Source organism: Ochlerotatus camptorhynchus, unplaced genomic scaffold, assembly GCF_037179485.1.
Source record: "Ochlerotatus camptorhynchus isolate MF236.1 unplaced genomic scaffold, CSIRO-AGI_Acam_v1.1 ptg000428l, whole genome shotgun sequence".
Classification (NCBI taxonomy): Eukaryota; Metazoa; Arthropoda; class Insecta; order Diptera; family Culicidae; genus Ochlerotatus; species Ochlerotatus camptorhynchus.
The window spans coordinates 178,473-200,969 of NW_027040914.1; the positions used below are offsets into that span (position 1 = coordinate 178,473).

A 22,497-nucleotide genomic window follows, 5' to 3' on the forward strand; every position below is an offset into this window, starting at 1 on the left:
ACTGCGTAATTACCTGTTGGTACGAAGCAAAAATAAAATCTTACTCTGCAAAGCCACAAACAGTCGATGAATTTCGTAAAGGTAAAGATACAGCGTAGTTTATGCACCCTCAACCGTATTATGGCTGGTTGTTTCGGGTTTATCAAAATGCAAACATACCGATACCGAAAATTATTCAAGTTAAGCCTATTCGCACGAGAAAGCAAGTCAGTATAAGCTGTAACGTTCCGGAAGACGCGAGCATATTTTCCGAAAAGATGAAGGTAAGTTTAAGTCGTTAGGTTACTCTGTGGGATGGTTGGCCTAAATGTCCCATTGAAATTTGTAGAACGTATTCGCTGGGGCATTGCTCCTTGCTTGTGTGGTCCTGGCCAGTGGAACCCTGTATTATCCATTCGAGGAGCTGGGCCGTCAACGCCAAGGTGATTTGTTGATCAAGAAAATCTCCGATTCGCTCAACGAGGGTAGGGATTCGATGACCAAATGGTCGGAGAGTTCCGTCCCGTATGTGTTCAGTGCAAATTTCAGTAAGTTTCGCTTTGAGATATTTGCTTGCGATGGCAATAGTATAATATTTCATTTTTCGCGATAGCTGGAATGCAGCAAGCACTTGTACAGGGTGCCATGAAGGAGATTGAAGATGTCAGCTGCGTTAGGTTCAGGCCGAAGGAGGCCAAGCACAGCAACTACGTGCTCATATCGTCACAGGAATCCGGTTGCTGGTCGGCACTTGGTATGTTCGGTGGTGAACAGTTGCTTAATCTGGACCCCCGCGGATGTTTGGTCAAGGGTTTGATCATGCACCAGTTGATGCACGCCCTAGGGTTCATGCATCCCGATATGCGACCGGATCGGGACCTGTACGTGCAAGTTATGCTGGGTAATGTGAACAATTACGATATGGTTAACTTTGACAAAGCTGCTCCCGGAGTCTACGATGACTTCGGAATGCCATACGATTACGAGAGTATTCTACACCGAAGTGGATTTGCTTACAGTGCAACGGGACGGAACACAATCATTCCTTTGGTGAGTAGTGGGGCTGCCATGAGTGCTGGAACTGATAATTGAGAAAATTCAACTTACTTTCAGTACGACGATATTGAACTGGGACAGCGAGAAAAGTTGAGTGCGAAGGATATTCGAAAGCTGAACAAGATGTATCCCTGTCAGATCCAGTAAAAGAAACATAACTACGATAGTCAACATTGCGATGGAAAGTGGTCTTCTAACAATTAAAAAAAAAAGATACATTCATATTAACATGTTATGAAAATGTAAAGCTTTTCAATCATATCAACGTCATTTTAGTAATAAGAAGCATAAAAACAATTAAAATAGACGTTATTATTTGAAAATTGTATGATATTCGATCAAAACAAGAAAAACAAAAGAATATTTTTAAATTCGTGTTTGATTCATTTTTTAACACTCCGAACACGATGCCGAACGTGTAACGGCAAGTTTGCAAAGACATATCCTTAGCCATTTATTGATGAATCTAAAAATTTTGTCTGGGGGCTGTTGATTATTTTGATTGCAAATAGGTTGAAAATAGGGTCATCCACATTTTTTTAAATCGAAAAGATGGGTTTTGCAAAGTGGCCAGAATACAGTCATGGAACGATCGTCTGGAAGATTCGGAACATCCGTAAATGTGACCAATCAAACCACATCCACTGATCCTAGAATTCCGCGGTTCTTCTAAAACACTTGGAACTGCGATATAAGAAATAATATTTAACCATCAATATGGATATTTTTGGAATCGTGGTGATGTCTAGAGGCTGAAAATTGATATCCGTCGCCATTTTGAAATCCAATATGGTGGCTATTGGGTTCAGAAAAAGTGGCTAATATCGAAGACAACAAATCAAGAAGACTGGCAACTTTGCCAGAATCCAAGCGACAAATACAGTACCGCTGCGCTTGAGCGAAGGTGGAAGCAACGAATAGGAAAATTAGTGAATACACACACCATTCTTCTGGGGTTGGAATCATTACTATAAAATTCGATTGGAGCATTTACCTTTTAGTGGCAGATGACGCTACTGTGCCTGTCTCATAGCGGATGTATGAGAAAACTGAAGAGTTCCCAGTCTTCTTGATATGTTGTCTTCGCTAATACCCTCCAATATGGGTATTCTTGGAACGAGAATGACGTGTAGTTGTCGTGTAGTTGTAGCCATTGGGTTTCAGAAAAAAGTAGAAATACAGGCTTCCAGTGCGCGTATCGTCGCTTGTGAGACGCACGAACAATAATCTCGCATTCATGGTCGAGTCGTGCACATGAGATGTATTTTTCTCTATATCACGATCATCCAATACGTCGCATCTCACATGCTCATAAAAGCTGTGCGACACACGACTTGGCAGCACAATACATTTCCTAAAGGGTGTGTTTCATGGTACTTAATCGCATGCGACGTCTCATGAGACGAAGCTCATGAGATTAGCTCACAAGATCTTTTCATGTACGGAGTTGTGTGTTGTGCTTTTAGATTTACATGCGAGAACACTTTTTACTTGAGTATGCTGATGGCATTAACATTTCTGATGCGATATTTCCTATCTGCTACATGATACGATATTTGATACATGCTCGCGAACTTTTTATATTTACAATACATACAACTAAATAGTGGGTCATGTTTGTGTCCCGGTATAATGTTATTTCGATTTATTTTGAGGTCCTCAATGAATGTGCCTAATTTCATGGATTCATGGAAAAGTACATGAGAATCGGAATTAAAATATACATTTTTTTATCAACAACTTAAACATCACAATAAATTGCACGCAGTTGAGATAGGTATATATTGGGAAAACCACGTAAACAAAAACTTTTTTTTTTCGACTTTTAAACAAAAGGTTATCATTCATTAAATAAGCAATATCTTCTTCTTTTTGGCTTTAACATCCCAATCTCAATTGAAGTTACGCCATCTTTAACCGCTTCCCCCATTTTTTAGTAGAGAGCTTTCTATACCTGGTAGGGTAGAACAGGGAATAAATGCACCCCGGGAAAAGCAGCCAATTTGGTTTTTAAAACCTATTCCACTCTTAATTATAGGATTTTTGTGCCAAAATACTAGTTTAAGTACAAAACTAGCACTGTGGCTTGTCAAATTTATAAACTTAAAACGGGAATGCTATGACAAATTGAATCGCGCATTTTGCCCCGGGTGCATTTTGGACTGTGTATGCCTACCATTTTTGCATGCGTATATTGTGTCGTGTGACAGATATTTGATATGATGATACTCTATCTGGAGTGTCGGGAAATTTTCCAACCCCGAAAAAATCCTTACAAAATTGATCATAGTTGGCCACATAATTTGAGTTGTCAGATTGCAGTTTGGCGAAATGGAAGTGGAAAAGAAGTGCACTAATTGTTTTAAAAGTTTTTTGTTAATTTTGCAACGCTATCTAAAGGTTTTTTGAAGATTAAACCAAAAATTATGATTCTTTTGCGACCAGTAGAACGAGAAATGAAAGTTCAGTTTAAAATAGGATAAGAGTAAGTTACAGTCGTTTCCCAAACTAATGTTAAATTTTCAGCTTTAGTGATTTTAAATAGCGACAAGCGACATTTGAAGATTCCCGTTTTCCAAGGCTACAAATATTGCATTAGCTGCCCATAAACTGCGAAGACTGCTTTTTTAGCTGTTCTAAACCATCCCTTCCCCCGCGTAGGCAGTTCTTTTTCGATACCCTCTATATTTTTTTTTTTTTTTTTTTTTATTATAGTCACTTTAACACTCTTGGGTCATTCGTGACTTGTCCGGGGGTGAGATTGAACTCGTGACTTTGGCGTGAGAGGTATGGATGTTAACCACTACGCCGGGGTCGCCCCACACCCTCTATATAGTTTTTAGTTTATTAATAGGCCCATACCGTAATCCGGTAAACAAGTCTTTATCCGTGAGACTAGTTCACAAAAAAGCACTCATTATTTTTATCGAAAATTTTCAGCGAATACCATGTATCTGTAGCCACTTAAGCAGTATTACACGCTCGTCATTGTGTCCGTTGTGTAGATTAAATTTCCTAGGAGTAAAGAACCTATCATCATCGCAGTAAAAAAATACGATTAGAATGGTGGAAGAGCAACCGAAAACAACGAAAAATTCATTGAAGAACTTTTTTCTAACGTAACTGCTTTGGGTAATAGGTAAACGCCAGACCTTTACTCCATTGAACCGCAGAATTAAACATCTTTAGAAGCTCCATCATGGTAGTATCAAGCATTTGGTATTTGACTCATACGATGTGCAATACATGACGTGATTCGAGTAAGTATCAATAAGTTCTTGAATAACAAATTTACTGTTTTCATTAGTTTTGCAGCAACCAAGTAACTGAATTTGTTTCTGACTGCTTTCTAGTACAGATATCTCCCAAACAGCGCGGTGGATTGTGTTGTTCCCCCAGTCAATCGAGTACATTTTATTGTTTGTGATTAGTTTCAATCATGCTGATACTAGTATCCTACAACAATCCGCTCAATATGTTGGATGACAGCCGAGACATTGCGGTGGGTGGCCTGCACTACTCACCACGCTATTCAGGGGATTTAATAGATAGGGTTAGGGAACTATTCTCAGACCATGTCCCTGAGTTATATTGTCAGAGAGTACCAATGAATGGGAAACATCCACGATAGCAACAATTCTTCAAATGCAGTACTGCCAACAGGATAACACCACCATGATGCTACCATGGATTGGATTGCAAGAAAGAATTTATAAAAAAAATATTAGTTAGTCATATGATTAGCACAAAAGAGCTCAAGGTTATTCGTCACGAAGGGTCACTGTGATCAGCCGGTATTCGAAGAGCCACTTTACTGCCGTTATACGCATAAGAGTCACACGGTACATAAAGATTGTATAGAACATGGGACAGTTATGCGTATAACGGCAGTTCAGGTAAGGGTCTGTTCATAAACTACGTAGACAGTTTTTTTGGGATTCTTGACCCCCCCCCCTCCCCCTGCGTAGACAATTGTCCATACAAAAATTTTAAAATTTGTATGGGCCGTGGATAATTATCAACCCCCCCCCCCCCTAAACTGTCTACGTAGTTTATGAACAGCCCCTAACATACAATTACATATATTTGATTCAACGTAGAGAGTCCTCATAGTTGGGCCTATTCTGCGCGGCGTGTGAGGTGAGGTGACAGTGAAGTGATGGTGAAGTGACAATTGTCACCTCGGGTGAGGTGACTCTCCATTTGATTTTCACGGACAGTCACCTCACTCGAGGTGACATTTGTCACTTCACAAGTGACAGCGTGTCACCTCACCTCACACGCCGCGCAGAATAGGCCAAAGTAATCCCTAAATAGTTAAGAATCAGAGTGACAAGCCTGCAAACTATGTATCAATGCTGTGACACAACACGACTGTTCCTTTTTCCGAGACGCGAGTTTGTTCACAGCATCAACTATCAGTTTGCAGGTTTGGTACTCTGATATAAATGTGAGTTCGGTAAAATTGATCACTGCAAAGAGCCAATGGCCTCTTCTACCTTGCTTAAACAGGGATCTCTAAACCAAATGACGTAATAAAAGTGACGGAGAGTTGCATCGCTCTCTATTTCATAACTGTTTAAAAATTAGTTTGGCAAAAAAGGAAACTGAGTAGAATTTTTAAAATCAAACCTCTGCATGCAATCGGTTTTGCTCATCATCTTGAATCACATATCTTTGTAACTGTTTAAGCCACTCAGTGGAAGGTATTTGGGTTATTTTGAATTATCGTGTAGTTTATACGCAGAATGGAATAAAAATATACAGGAGGGTGACGTTGGTGGTGTATTTTATTTTTATTGGAAATGAAGCACATATTGAACGCATGGGGCGTTAATTTTAGATCAATTATCAATATCCCAAACAGCTATCAAAACTCAGTCATATGCATGTATTTATTTTGCCTCTCTGATTCCTGATAAGGCTTATATTAAAAAAATAAACATTTTATTTAAAGTATAACATTCAGATCACGACTCTCATTCAAAGATACGTTTCTTTTTAAGTTTTACTAAAATCAACCTTCTTTAAAAGGTTAGAGTTAAGGCGAATGAATAGAATATTGTTCAGTGTCTCCTCCTTCAATTGAGCTCTAAACTTAGTTAGCACAATTGGTAGAGCACTGAAAGTGCGTTCAACGCTAACTTGCGTGCACGGGATCGCCAGGATGGTGGAAACTAAGGAAAACAAACTTGGTTTGGCAGCTTTCGATCTAAACCACCATTCCAAAATGGTCTCCTCTTTTCCGTCGATGGTTTGCAGCTTCAACCTTGGCAGTCGAGATAAATCGTTCAGCTCGTCGATAACTTCGGATTCCTCTTTATTGTTGGTTGCATCATCCAAGGATTGCAAATATGCCTCAAATGCATCGTTTGCAACATCTCTCTTTTGAGATGTTGATGCTACTTGATTTCTACCGGAAAGATCTTGTAAATTGGTCCAGGTTTGCATCAAGAAATCCTATTGAATTGACAAAAGAGCATATTAATCGTTATTAACGCATAAATAAATTTCACATACCAAAGCCAAATCTCTTTGTTCATTAGTTATGAATGGGCTGTTTCTGAAATTAATTCGTTGGTCTACGAAAATTGCAGCAAGGAATACTTTGTTCGTCATTAACATGAGCCGTCTCTTATCCATGTTTAATAGGAGTGAAGCAGCCAGATCGCTTTCCATCGTTTTCAAAATAAACGAACTTTTTTCCCATATCAAAAAGAGGTCGCCGAAGGTCACTTGTGAATGTTGCAGTTTTACTGTAGCCTCTGCTACTGGTTTGAAGACAGTGAGAAACGTTTCTATAAAATCCCATTCTTTCGCGCTAATAACATGTTTCTCTTCGTTGTCGTTAAGCGAAACAATGAACTCTTTCTCCTTTGAAAGTGATTGCATCATGATGTAACTACTGTTCCATCTTGTTGGACAGTCGAGTTTTGGTCTCCGATGCTTGCTCATGGCGAACATTTTCTTATACGGCTGCTTGCGTAACTGCTTTACAGAACAACGAATGACCGTTAGCGAAGACTTCACGGTTTTTAAGGTATCCGAAACCGCAAGCTGCAGGGTATGCTCTGCGCACCTGACGCCTTGCAGAATTCCTTCCATCAACTTAGCCCGTCCAGTATATGTAGAATCGTTTTCCTCCTCATCGACCTCCTCGCCATCATCATCATCATCATCATCATCGTCATCATCGTTGCTATTGTCACCATCACCATCTTCTACCAATGATTTCTCGTTATTATCACAGCTAAGAATAGCGTCCAAATCGTTGATGGCCAGATCTTGATACTTTTTCAATTTGTTTACTGTGGCATACATGTTGCTGGCGTTGTCTGTCGTGACACACAGCAAACATCGAATGTTTATTCCGAATGGTTCTAGTACGCCTAGGATCTCGATCGTGAGATTTTCCGCTGTGTGCCTGTCCTTAAGCTCCAGAACATTCAGTGTTCGAACTTTAATCAGCTTGTTTTCTGGATACTGAACGTTGACACCTAGAAACTCCCGATCCATTCGTGATGCTGTGTCTATTTTCAAGCATATCATTTTTCCGTCCATAGCATTCGTGATGATGGTTCTTATTTGCTTTGCAACATTTGTCAAGACGCTGTGTATGGACTCCGGATCTAAGTGCTTTATCTTTAAACCTTCAAATAAGAGAAAAATACGGTTTGATCTAAAACATTAATGTGGATGAAAGTCTCGCATCAAACGCAACCCTATTTTGTATTTCGTGCGAAACGAAATTCACATAAAAAAAAAATTTGTATGAGAATTTCGTTTTGAACGAAATACAGATACGTGGATTAGCGATTGTTATCCACCCAAGGGTAATCTCGTGTGACGCTTTCATTGAGTGGAGCACTAATACTCACCTTCCTCAATTGGTCGGATGATCCGTTGAAATGCCGGATACCGGAAAACATTTAATGGTAAGCCGTTTGCAGTTACTAGCTCAACCATTGACTTCATGTATATCTGCTGATCCATACGAACATCAATTTTTGGGACCTTCCTGGGCGTAGACTGAGTATCGTCCTCCTCAAGAATTCCTAGTTGGATAGCTAGAGGTTTGTGTACAAGCCTGTAGTGCCGCTGGTAGCTGAATTTTCTCAGATCTTTTATTTTCTTCCCACATGTTTTGCAAGCAGCTTCTTTTCCAGCAAGATTTATGTCAAACAAATCTTCATCTTTAACGATACTATTCAAAGACATAACTTAAAACACATTCCAGATACGTGATAAAAATAAACACTATGCTCAACAGCATTCGATTGGCAATAACAAACAAACTGTCAGAGTAAATTTACAAAAAGGCGCATTTCAACTCGTCAATGTATCATCAACTTAATTAATAAGTATTATGTACAGATTTACAAAAGTTAAATTTGCACGGTGACAGTGATTTCCCTAACGTATAATGAAATTAATTTGGGATTAATTTGCTTGGATGTGTAAATATTCATTCTCAGAAAAATGAAACTGATTCAGTGAAACACGCTTTTTTCAAATGGTGGTCTTGCTGTTTAGTTTATTTTATTTGTCATTTCCAAGCAGAACAGAGACGTCGCATTGAGATGTCTCATTGAGATGTCTCACTGAGACGTCTCATTGAGACGTCTCATATATTTATCTCACTATATTCCACATGTATACATTGCGAGGGAAAAGAGATGAGACAACAACTTGTGAGGTGCACGACAACAATATGTGCGTGTGACGTGTCCCTCTCACAATAATAGTGTCGCGTCACCTCAGCTTGTGTTGCTCCTGACGAGACGAAGAGAAATGTGACAACCTGTTTCACAGCTCACTGTCGCATATATGTGTGCATGAGATTTCCGGAAGCCTGGTAGAAAATACCCTACAATATGGGTATTCTTGGAACGGGGATGAAATAAAGATACCGAAAATGGATGTCCAATATGGCGGCCATTGGGTTCAAAAAGAGTAGCAAATACCCATAAATATCGGTATTTTTGGAACGGGAACGACCGGTAGATGCCAAAAATCGATGTCCAACGCCATTTTGGAATCCAATATGGCGGCCATTGAGTTCAGGAAAGTGGAAAATAACCAACGATATGGGTATTTTCGGAACGGGGACGACATGTAGATGCCAAAAAAAATATTATCCGACGCCATTTTGGAATCCAAGAAAAAACAGGTGGCCACCATGTTGCATTCTAAAATGGCGTCCATCATCGATTTTCGGCCTTCACGCGTCGTCACTGTTCCGATAATACCCATATTGTAACGTATTTCACAGGTTTTTATAAAACATTGGCCGCCATCTTGGATTCCAAAACATCGATTTTTGGTATCTACATGACGCCCCCGTTCCAAAAATACTCATATGGTGGGGTATTTGCAAGGGGTATTCAACACTGCACACCTTAATCCGTGCCGAGGGATTGAGCTGTGCCGAAAGCTATGCCAAGCGCTATGCCGAACGTGGTTTCAATCAAAGTGTGCCTATAAATGTATCAATATTCCATGAGTTTGGCAACCCCGAGAGTTATGACATTTTTTTTTATTGTGTTTACATTCTCAATTTATCAGATCGATCAATGCAAGCATTCAGCTTCCCTTCATTCTCATTAGTGCATTTACTGATCGGGAGGTGGCAGAGGAAGTGGAAGCCATCAAACCTGTACGCTGTTCAACCAGTCGAACAGATTCTGGTTCGATGTCCCTGCTGCTGATTCCTTGCAGATGTACATAAACGAAGGCGTAATCCCTTCGATGATGGATGAAATTGCCACCTGCTCCCTGTCAAATTATTCCCGAATAAAGTAACTCAGAATTTGAACGGGCGAGAATTTAATCCCACCCTAGGAACAACATCTTCGGGCTAGTTTTTAATAAAGCCTCAAATCAAACTTTCAGTAATGAGCAAAGCATTACAGTTGATCCATCGTTCTGGGGTCCCTTGATACGAACTAGTTTAACAGAAGGATGATGACAGAGATACATCAGCAAAATTACCGGACTTGCTGAAGGGGATAAGCTTGATGTCGGACTCGTGTAATAGATTGTAATTGCATTTTTAACTGCAATTATCCGTTCCTATAAATCCTATGCTATTGCACTAAGGCAATCATACCTTAGAGGTAACTCTAAAACCAGACGGTCCCGAAGAAACGTGCTCAACTTTTTGGCTCAGCTCTGGTACTTCGCTCCCAAGCTAATCGATGCCTCCCTCGAAACATAGGAAAATCCACGAACCCCTCATTTTATCTGTCAAACTTTCATAGCGAATCAAATCAAACATAGTGTAGTACTAGAATTTCGAGTAGAATGGGATACGCTTATATATTAACTTGGGACCTATAGGCTAGTCAAGTAGTGAGCCAATTCGCTAGTGTCCAACCGTTGATCGTACTCCGATCCAGGTCTGATGGAATATGTGGGGTTAATACCTATTGACTTTTCCCAGCAGTACTGGGACTTCATTCAAAATTATATGGACATCTCTATAACGTCCTGTGGATATCCCATCGTAGCCAATATCAATTGAGACCAATGAATGCGAACGTGTATAAACTGAAGTTCATTGTCTCCAGGTTTGTTTTGATTTTCATGATCACGGGATCCCACCAGGGTGCACCATAGGTAGCTTTTGACCAACCGTCGGTCGCTGGAGGTAACCAGTTTCAGGCATCTTGACTGCCATATCGACAAGACGCTCTCGACCGGCCATGGTGTGAATGAACTAGATTGAAGTCAATCCCGAATAGAAGCTGTTCTGGATGAAATCACGAGCCACTGGGAATTTTACTGTGAATCAGATGAGACGGACTGAGTTTTGCTAGATTTAAAGAGATTCACGGTTCAGAGAATGCTTACAGATTTTTTTCTAAGCGATCCTCGAAACCGATTTGTCGTTCTTAAATTCTTGATTGAATCGTTGTTTTACCAGTTTTATATGACAAAAAATTCTCTCACTAGCTTCACTTTTGAGTAAACAAAGTATTCAACCGAGTAGTCAACCTTAGCAACGATTGGCAAAACGTCAACGCTCAACAGGGATGCCATTTTATATTAAATCGTTCGTGTCCTACTGGTCAAAGTGTGCCCTATCTTGCCGAACAGTGTGTCGTGCTGTGTTTTGGCACAGTGTGCAGAGTTGATTACCCCTTGGGTATTTGCCACTTTTTCTGAAACTGATGGCCGCCATCTTGAATTCCAAATGCCGTTGGACATCGATTTTTGGCATCTACCGATCGTCCCCGATCCGGAAAATACCCAATTGTAGGGTATAACACTTTTTCTAAAACCAATGGTCACAATGTTGGATTCCAAAATGGCGCCAGACATCAATTTTGGATTCCAAAATGGCGTTGGATATCAATTTCCAGCCTATAGACATCAATTTTGGATTCCAAAATGGCGTTGGATATCAATTTCCAGCCTATAGACATCACTTCGAATAAAAACATACCCATATTGCAGGGTATTGGCAAGTTTTTCCACTTTTTATGAAATCGGAAGCCACCGTTTTTTAATGGCATCAATTTTCGAACTCTAGGCATCACCCCGATTCCAAACATACCCATATTTATGGGATTTGACAGTATTTTCTACTTTTAATTAAACCGGAAGCCGCCATCTTGGACTTCTAAATGGCATCGGATATCAATTTCCAGGTTATAGACATCACTCCGATTCCAAAAATACCAATATTTATGTTTCAGAGAACGGTACTCAAATATAAGTCAGTTTCATTTGCCTTACTTACCTTACCAATCAGGCTAAGGCCTTGTTGTCCTCTGCTGTCCGAAGAAGTCGTCTCCACTCTACTCGATCCACCAGCCTCGTAGTCTTCGAAGGGTCCGCAAGTCGCCTTCTACTTGGTCGATCCACCTTGCCCGCTGCTCGCCTCTTCTTCGTGTTCTTAGTGGGTTGCTTTCTAGAACCATTTTCACTGGGTCGTCGTGCGGCATTCTTACGACGTGCCCAGCCCACCGTAGTCGCCCAGTTTTTGCAATGTGGACGATGGATGGTTCTCCCAGCAGCTGGTGTAATTCGTGGTTCATTCGCCTCCTCCACGTTCCGTCATCCATCTGCACTCCACCGTAGATGATACACAACACCTTCCGTTCGAAAACACCAAGGGCGCGTCCATAGTCCAGGTCTCGTGGCCGTAGAGCACCACCGGTCTAATCAGCGTCTTGTAAACAGTCAGCTTCGTGCGGCGGCGAATTTTATTCGACCGGAGCGTCCTCCGGAGTCCAAAGTAGGCACGATTCCCTGCCATAATGCGTCTTTGAATTTCTCTGCTGGTATCGTTTTCAGCGGTCACCAGTGAGCCCAAATACACGAACTCATCGACCACCTCGATTTCATCACAGTTTCATTTGCCATGAAGTTTGACTACATGCTATTTCCATAGAGGTAACTTTAAGACCAGAAGGTCCCGAAGAAACGTGCTCAAATTTTTGGCTCGGCTCTGGTACTATCTTCGGTCCTAAGCTAATCAATGCACCCCTCGAAATATAGGAAAATCCATGAACCCCTCATTTTATCTGTCAAACTTTCATAGCGAATCAAAACAAACACATAGTAGTATAGTACTAGAATTTCGACAAGAATATGGTACTCTTAGCCGGTCCGCAATGCTGAATTTCACAATTGTCTTAAACTACTCGACAATTCTATAATTTGAAACTGCCAAAAATAAACTGCAACACGATCAGCGCAACGCACAGTTCTAAAAAGATGTTTGTAATCATCAAGTTCCATAAACTTTACTGTTCTCTTTGAAGTTCTCGGTTTTTTGTTTGTGAAGCTCTTCGAGACATCTTTAAACACATCCAAAGAAATTTGAAACAGAGTTCCATTCGTGTTTCAAACTCGCTCAGAAATAAAATAGAATAGTCGAGCAGTTGCAAATCTGGTGAAAAATAGTGCTCGAATAATGAAACTGCAGCGTTTCCGTTCTAGTTTCAAATTGAAACAATCCTTATAAAATACAACAGCATTGCAAACGGCCTTATACACGCTAACTTCAGCTTGCTCACCGGGTGAGACGATCGTACTCACTTTCGTCCGATGTATCGAGTTGTCAAAAACTGAGTAAAAGAGAAATGTCAAACTGAGTAAAAGTCACTCAGTCAGCAAAATCCTGGACTTAGAAAAAATGTCACCCATGTTGGAGGAAACTTCCCAGGAAAAGCTACTAAAAACCGGCTGAAATGCCTTCAAGTAAGAAGGAATTGCTTAGGGAAACGGTGCTGTAGCATTTATTGCTCCGGTAGAATGAATCCGCAGCGGCGCCGGTGGTGTAGTGGTAAGCATGATTACCTCCCACCCCAGCAGGGCTGGGTTCAATCCCAGTCGGCGCCGCCGGGATGTTCTGAGACATAACATCCCTGATCACGCCTTCCATATTTTACAAAAATATTTAAAAACCATTTTCATATTTTTTGCCTTTTTTGAAAAAGCACTCAAACCATCACTTTTGAAATGTATTTCCGATACAGCCATCACAAATTCAATGTTGTAATCTTATTGCTTATGAAGTTTTCTGATTATATACTCATTCAAAGTTTCATATTCAAAGAACTAAATTGTTTGAGTTTCACTCATTTTTTCTACATTCATCGATCATTATCAATGTAACCCCAAATCAAAATACTGAAGATTGGTCACAAAACTTAAAAAATAGTGTAAATGCTTTAATTTTCGTTCAACATATTACTAACGAATTAACTCTTGGATCCTCAGTACTTTTTTAAAAAATATAATATTTGAAAAACAGTAATTGCTGTAAAAAATATTTGGAATATACTTTAAAAAACTATCAATGTTACCCCGTTTTACGGTATTTCATTTATTTATCCAATTCTATTATTTTACTCCATACACGTCCATAGAATGTTGTGCTAGTATTACGTCATCACTTGTTAGCTCAGCGATGTTTACAACATTATGGATTCCAATACAACCAAGCGGTGTGTTTTCCCAGACCTTATATAAACGTCATTGTATTGGTCCCAAGTAATCTACACGCTTATTCTGGTCAACTCAAAATTGAGTCGAATGTACTCATCTCAAAATTGAGTAGCCTTATGTTGACTCACTTTTGAGTAAGCTACGTTCTCACGTAGACTGAGTTAAATCCACTCAGCGATATTTTCAGTTGCAGGGAGTGTTTTTGTTTTGATTTTTATTTAAGGAAATGGAAATTTCCTGCTCCGGATTCATTCTTTTTTTTCCTTGATTTGTTTTCCGTCGATCTTGTTTTCCGTGCTGAGCACCAATGCTACCGACGTGCCAGGAAGGCAGCTCCCACACCTGGACCCTACCTATCGACCCATCAACTCATGAACCGGGGACCAACGGCTTTACTTCCCATCCGAAGGAAGGCGTGATCAGAGATGTTATGCCTCAGAACATCCCGGCGGTGCCGACTGGGATTGAACCCAGGCCTGCTGGGGTGAGAGGTAATCACGCTTACCACTACACCATCGGCGCCGTTAAAATCTTAAAACTAAAAACTAAAACTAAATCTTATCTAAGTATAAAGAGAATTAATCGTTGCAATTGAGGATTGCAACGACTTTTGCCTGAAATTATTAATTATTTTGTCGGACATTTGTTCTAAAGTCTCAACATTCGAAATTCTATGTACTTCGGTAGTACTGTACCAGGGAGTCAACTTCAAAATCATCTTCAGAACTTTGTTCTGAATCCTTTGAAGTGCTTTTTCCTGGTTGTGCAAAAACTAGACCATATTGGCACAGCGTAAAGCATGGCCGGTCTAAAAACTTGTTTAAATATTAGAAGTTTATTCGTCAGGCAAAGTTTGGATTTCCTGTTTATAAGAGGATACAAACATTTTATATATTTGTTACATTTGGCTTGAATTCCCTCAATGTGATCTTTAAAAGTTAATTTTTGACCAGGAAATTGGAACTCCGTTCATAGTGACTATGTGACTACTACTAGGTTTCAAAAATGAAGCTCTAGGCTTATGTGGAAATATTATAAGTTGACTTTTGGAAGCGTTGGGAGAAATCTTCCATTTTTGTAAATAAGAAGACATTTTTGTATTTGTATTTGTATTTGTATTTAAAATAATTCATCTGACAATTTAGTCTTAATGAATATATTAGAGCTAATTTAACACAGACCTAATCCGATTTGCAAAACGTTCGGTTCGTTCATTGAACTCGAAAAACTCTTTGACAGCCGTAAACGCACTAATACACGCTGAGATTGGTTCGTTGTTCCCAAACATGGTTCGGTGAAAACTTGGTTGCAGTAGCGTTATATTCCGAAGAGATCTGCTCGGCACACGAAAGTTCAACATCGCAAGCAGGTTGGGGGCATCAGTTTCACCATTCAACAGCTTAGCAATAACCCAAGTAACACTTGCAACATCTTGCATGAAAAATAAAAAAAAATCCAGTTGTAAATAAGTTATATATTAATTGCTTCTAAAACATCCTGTTTTAGACGCGTTGTATTGTTGTTTGTGCAGTATTCAACCTTTCTGACAAGCACTTGTTATCTTGAAGTTATAATTTGATATTGCATGTCTCAATTACCAGTTTATAACACATTTATAACTGATTGTATTTGGTGGAAACTGGCTAGCCTCATATACAACATGTTTTCATATGTCATTATTAGAAACATGAATACATCTGAGATATAACTTATTTATAACATGTTATTAATTAGTTATATTTCAGTGGTACTCATGTTTCCAAAAATGACATATGAAAACATGTTGTATATAAGGCTAGCAAGTTTTCATCAAACACAATCAGTTATAAAAGTGTTATAAATAGGCTATTGAGAGTTTCCATACCTAATTATAACTTCAATATACGATACAAGTAATGTTCTTGTTGATAACAATTATGAAATTTCTCAATGCATTCTACAAACTGCACTACAATATGGCTGACCAATGAAGCAATGTATAGAATGAAAAAACATTTAATTTGTGCTTTCAACATCACTTGTATGTTTTGTAACAGAGAAAAGCAAGATAATTGAAAAAGAAAGTTGATATTATATTTGTTTTTGTTTTTTGCAATGTTGGGGAATTTTATCCAGGATTTTTTATGCAATTCAATTTATTATATTAAGCTTTTTCTAAGAGCCAATGAGTTTTTTAGAAGTAGAATGTATAGATTTACCATAAATTTGTAACCGCATAAATGTTTGCAGTACGGAATCTCAGTTTAGGCACTTTATTCGCACGATAAAATTCCTCAGAAGGGTAAGTTGTGTAAATTGATGATAAACAAATTCCATTCGTAGGAAGGATGAAATTAATTTACAACATGTCCATGTCCAATATAGTAGGTTGCGTTATAGTCATAAATAAGTTGCGCAAGTCAATAAGTTGTATATAAGTGACTAGACGTAAATGTTTACCGCTGATATTGTCATAAATAAGTTTTATAAACCCGTTTATGACAAATTGTGTTGCTTGGGAAGCAACGATTGCTGTACTTTCCGTCGTTGTTCCAGTGTGTCTAAGCCCAACAGTCGGCATCTATCAGGATACGACGGCAAATTGTCAGGATCACTCCACGGCAAGTTTCTCAATGCCAGACGAATGAACCGTTTCTGAACCCGTTCGATCCTTAGCCACCACGTGACATGGTGAGGATGCCAAACGACGGACACATTTTCCAAAATTGGACGGACAAGTGCACAGTACAATGACTTCCAACAATGTGGATCCGAAAAATCCTTCGCAACTTTGGAAATAAAGTCCAACTGTCGCGTTGCTTTCGATATGAGCGCTGAACGGTGTAAATCAAAAGTCATTTTTGTGTCTAGTTGAACCCTTAGATCAGTCACACTGGTAACTCTGGTAAGAGTATCGCCGTCAATATGATAGTCAAACAAAATTGGATGTACCATGCGGTGAAACGTGATTATCTGACATTTTTCCACACTAATAGTCAGTTTGTTTCTCTGGCACCAATCGGCAAACAAAATCAGCGAGTTTTGCAGAAGCCAACAATCTTCTTGTGTGCGCACCACAATGTACAGCTTTAAATCATCTGCATAGACCAGTTTGAATCCTTCGCCCAAAACCAAAGCAGCATCGTTGAAGAACAGAATAAACAGCAACGGTCCGAGATTACTACCTTTTGGAACTCCAGACTTGTTTGAAAACGGCGAAGATACAAAACTCTCAACCTTCACTCGAAGTACACGCTCTGTAAGGTAGGATTCCAACCAATAAAACCAATTGCATAGAAACTCTAATAGCGAATTCGTTTATTATCGGGGTTGGAACCAGTTCCAACCCAGTGCGAAACCGAACTTTTTGTCAGTGCGAACCTCAACCTGAGCTGGGTTCTAAAAACAAACGATCAAACTGACGTTTGTCAGAAAACAAGCAGACCCAATCTTGATACCCGATCCAGGTTGGAACTGAATAATAAACGAATTCGCTATAAGACGAGATAACTTGTGTAGCAGTATGTTATGATCAATTTTATCGAACGCCGCCTTCAGGTCGGTATAAATTACATCGACTTGCGCTTTTTCCTCCATACTTTTTATGCACTTCGATGTAAAATTCAACAAATTGGTGGTAACCGATCGTCCGGGCATGAATCCGTGTTGATCAGTGGATATGTAGCTTTTTGTGGCATCGAAAATAACTCCACCCACTATAATCTCAAACAATTTTGAGACAGCTGAGAGACTCGTGATTCCCCGATAGTTAACAACATTGTAACGATCACCACGTTTGAAAATGGATGTCATAAACGATTGCTTCCAAATGCGAGGGAATTTTGCTTGCTGAAGTGAGCGATTGAAGATATCACACAACGGTTGTGCTAAAGCGGCAATACAACGGCATATTATAACTGCAGGAAAACCATCAGGACCAGGGACAAACGAACGTTTCAGTTTATTTGCAGCCAATGAAACTATTTCTGGATTTACAGCAAATAGTCCAAACTCAACAAAATCAGCGGGAACATCACTGGTGGCTTCATCGATTTCCAAGTTTGAGGCGGGATTCGTCGCGAATACGGATGCAAAATGCTTGGCGAACAACTGGCATGACTCTGTAGCTGACGCTGCAGTCGTTTCGTTCAGGTAGACATTCGTTGGGATCACTGCACTTTTCCGTTTGGAGTTAACAAAGCGCCAAAAACCACGTGGATTTATTCTCAGACCAATTTGCACACGCAATACGTAAGATTTGTAGAGAGTGGCATTCAAAAACCGGTACGCATTGCTGGCTTGTTGAAAACTTCGTTTGTTGCCAGGCGTTCGTTGGCGACGTAGTTTCCGTTGACAAGCATTGCGAGTGCGTTTTAAATCCCGTAAACGGAGAGTACTCCAGGCAGGCGAAACTGACGGCCGAATTCGTGGAACATTCGAAACAAGCCAATCGTTCAAAATGGAACAAAACATTTCCGCCATTTCATCGACATCTATGATAGTAAAGGGTGTCCACGATGAATTTGCCACACACAAAATTGATTCGCAAAATTCGAGTTTTCATCCGATTGCCATCAAATTTTCAGGGATTGAGAAATAACTATTAAACTTCATTTTACCATTTTACTCGTATTTTATTTACAGTCCATACGCAAATGCCCGCACCTTGGCGTTAACCCCGGCCATAAGATTCTGCACAACCTGTGAATCAACCGTTTTTTGCATGTAAACCCATACTTTCTTCAGTTCCTCGACTGTCTTCACTACCTTAGGTCGTTTAAGAAGGTGCTGCTTCATAATCGCCCAGTACTTCTCGATGGGGCGGAGCTCCGGAGTGTTGGGAGGGTTGAACATTTTCGGCACGAAATTGACCTTATTGTCCGCATACCACTTCAGCACGTCCTTGGAGTAGTGGCATGAGGCCAAATCCGGCCAGAAGATTGTTGGGACGTTGTGGGCCTTCAGGAGAGGAAGCAGCCGCTTCTGGAGGCACTCTTTTATGTACACCTGTCCGTTCATCGTGTCCTGGGTCACGAAAGGTGCACTCCGCTTCCCGCACGTGCAGATGGCTTGCCAAACCAGGAATTTCTTCGCAAATTTGGACATCTTCTGAGTGCGGACATGCTCCGGAACGCTGAACTTATCCTTGGCCGTGAAAAACAGGTTGCCGGGGATCTGTTTGAAGTCGGCCTTCACATATGTTTCGTCGTCCATGATGCAGCATTCAACTTTCGTCAGCATGTTGAGATACAACTTCCTGGCACGGGTTTTGGCGGACTTGTTCTGCTTCTCGTCGCGATTAGGGGCCTTTTGTACCTTGAACGTTCGAAGCCCAGCCTTAGTTTTGGCCTTCTGGACAAAACTTCGGCTTAGGTGCAGCTTCTTAGCCACATCCCTAACGGAGGCGTTCGGATTTCGGTTGAAGGCCCCAACTACGCGGTTGTGATTTTTGGTGTTGTACGGAATACTTTTTCCTTCACTTCTGGGCTTCCGATCGGTGGTCAACCGTTCCTCGAACCGCTTAATCACTCGCGACACCGTGGAATTCGCGATTCCCAACGTTTTAGCGATGGAACGATGCGAGAGATCCTTGCTCTCGTGATGAATGCGCAAGATTTTATCACGCACGAGCTGTTCTTTCGACTCCATTTCCGCGAGTTTTGATCACAGGACTTTAAAACTTGCAGGATGTAAATAATGCACTATGAACTAAATCCACCCAAATTTTCATTAAATTCTACCCAACGGTTAAAAAGTTAGAGCAATTTCATAGTGTGGCAATTTCATCGTGGACACCCTTTAGATATCGCATTCCAGTCAACGTTTATCAAAAAGTTCGAAAGAGCCGTAAAATCAATCATTCGAAAGTTTAGAGGTTGCTCCTCATGTCTTTCCATAGGTTCGTCACACACCACAAGCGCTGGTAGAGAGATCTCAAGCGGGGGGTGGTGAGAGTCAACGGGTAGCAACGGAGCTGAGCAGCTATTCACATTAGCCTCGCAATCAGGCAAACAAAAAACCAGATTGAGAATGCGAGCGAGCGGATTGCGCACAATATTCCTTTGGCCAAGGCACAAATAATCCATCGGAGACGAGCCAGCCAACGACTGAAAGTCTCCTTAATAAAGATAAAAAAAAAAAAAACAAATAATCCATACCATCCAAAAGAGTGCTACTGGACAGCGGTAGTGGTGAAGCATCACATTGGATGACGTTTTCAATTGAACACCAGCGCATGCGTGGTTGATTATAATCACCACATACCAGGAGAGCATCACCAGCCGAATACTTTCCACAAAGCTCATTAAGGGAGGAAACGTGGTCATTGATTAGAATTACATCTTGGCTATTGTCCGGTGGAATATAGATTGCACACATTAAAACCTTTCTGCCTTTGATCGTCGAGAAAACACATATTTGTTCCAAACTTTTCCCACTCACGGTTTGTACAACACGGCTGTCATATCGCTGTGCAATAGCGATCAAAACACCACCGAATCGGGATTTCCTACTATTAGCAGGACTCCGATCACAACGAAAAACATGAAAGCCTGAACCAAATAGCTGTAGCGTCGTGATGCAGTCGTCCAATCCAGTCTCGGTCATGATGATCACATCGAAGTTGCAATCGGTTGCCGCTAGAAGTAGGTCATCTATTTTCGAGAAAATATCTAAACTTTTCTGCAGTCTGCTGCAAATAACACGAAGACTTCTTCCTTTAGCGGAAATGCCTGTGCCATCAGCGATCAAAGATTTGTGGTAGCCCTGAGACAAATCAGGGAGGTCCGAAGTGAAAATGTTATACAATATAGGCCCAAAAATGCTACCCTGAGGAACTCCTGCCCTAACAGGTAGTCGATTAGATTTGGAATTTTGATAATTTACTTGAAGAGTTCTGTCAGTTAAATAATTTTGAACTAATTTCATAATATAAAGTGGAAAATTAAACTTTTTCAATTTAGCAATCAAACCTTCATGCCAAACACTGTCGAATGCTTTTTCTATGTCTAGAAGAGCAACTCCAGTTGAGTGGCCTTCAGATTTGTTTGAACGAATTAAATTGGTAACTCTTAAGAGTTGATGAGTAGTTGAATGCCCATAGCGAAATCCAAACTGCTCATCTGCAAAAATTGAGTTCGTATTGATGTGAAGCATCATTCTATTTAAAATTATCTTTTCAAAAAGTTTACGTATTGAAGAAAGCAAACTTATTGGACGGTAGCTAGAAGCTTCAGCTGGATTTTTATCCGGCTTCAAAATTGGAACAACTTTTGCATTTTTCCATTTATCAGGAAAGTATGCCAAATGGAAACATCTGTTAAATAATTCTACTAGGAAAGACAAGGTACTCTCTGGGAGTTTTTTGATGAGGATAAAGAAAATTCCATCATCATGAAACTTTTTAGTTATAGACCTTACTTCGTCCAAATCAGTCCCCCAGGAATCATTAAAAATATTTTCCGAGAGAAAATATTCAGATAATCCCGAGCAACCTGATTCTCAATAGGACTAGTAAGACCCAAACTGAAATTATGGGAACTCTCGAATTGGTTAGCAAGTTTCTGAGCTTTTTCCAAATTTGTGATCAAAATTTTACCTCCTTCTTTAAGCGCTGGAATAGGCTTTTGAGGTTTTTTCAAAATTTTTGTGAGTTTCCAAAAGTGTTTGGAACTCGGGTCTAATTTAGAAACATTATTTTCAAAAGTTTTGTTCCTCAGGGCAGAGAATCGCTTTTTAATTTGTTTTTGCAAATCCCGCCAGATAACTTTCATGGCAGGATCGCGTGTTCTTTGATATTGTCTCCTACGGACATTTTTAGGACGGATCAAGAGCTGAAGATCGTCGTCTATTATAATTGAATCGAATTTAACCTCGCAGTTTGGTACTGAGGCAGCTCTTGCTTCAACTATAGAAGTAGTCAGAGATTCAAGAGCATAATTAATTTCATCTTTGGTTTGCAAAGGAATGTTTGGATCAAAGTTATATTCCATAAATCAAGAACAACATGTGAAAAGGGCATACAAGCTTTTTGTAAACAAACATTCTTATGCCCTTTTCTCGCCACCCATATGACACCAACGCAAACCATCAACATCGCCGAATAGGGGAAAGTTTCCCCTTTCCGATGATGTTGTTAGTTTGCGTGGGCAACCGTCGGTTGGCGAGAAGAGGGCCTACAAAGGTTTGTTTACAAAAACCTTGTATGCCCTTTTCACATGTGGCTCTTGAAATGTTCGATATTGCTCCGAATCAGCTCTATGGTAATTGAAAATAGAGCTGTTGGGATTACAAATTATTTCTTGGGATATTTCAAAAGTTACTGGAAGGTGATCAGAACCGAAGTCAGCATGCGCTACAAAGTTGACATGAATCAGTTAAGACCAAATCAATAGTTGAGAGATTTCTCGCAGAAGAAAAGCATGTTGGGCTTGTTTTCCGTGTTGAGCACCAATGCTACCGAAGCACCAGAAAGGCAGCTCCCACACATGGACCCTACCTATCGACCCATCAACTCATGAACCG

The 22,497-nt window shown here is 40.2% G+C and overlaps 1 protein-coding gene across 1 annotated transcript; it reads left to right on the forward strand.

Moving 5' to 3' along the window:
* The first annotated feature begins 250 nt into the window (after positions 1-250).
* On the forward strand, positions 251-1,220 carry LOC135711213 (zinc metalloproteinase nas-4-like). The gene is made up of 4 exons (XM_065233995.1): positions 251-263; positions 329-527; positions 593-1,029; positions 1,093-1,220. The coding sequence occupies exons 1-4, from the start codon at positions 258-260 to the stop codon at positions 1,180-1,182; spliced, it is 732 nt and encodes a 243-aa protein (XP_065090067.1). The 5' UTR covers positions 251-257; the 3' UTR covers positions 1,183-1,220.
* Positions 1,221-22,497: the final 21,277 nt, after the last annotated feature.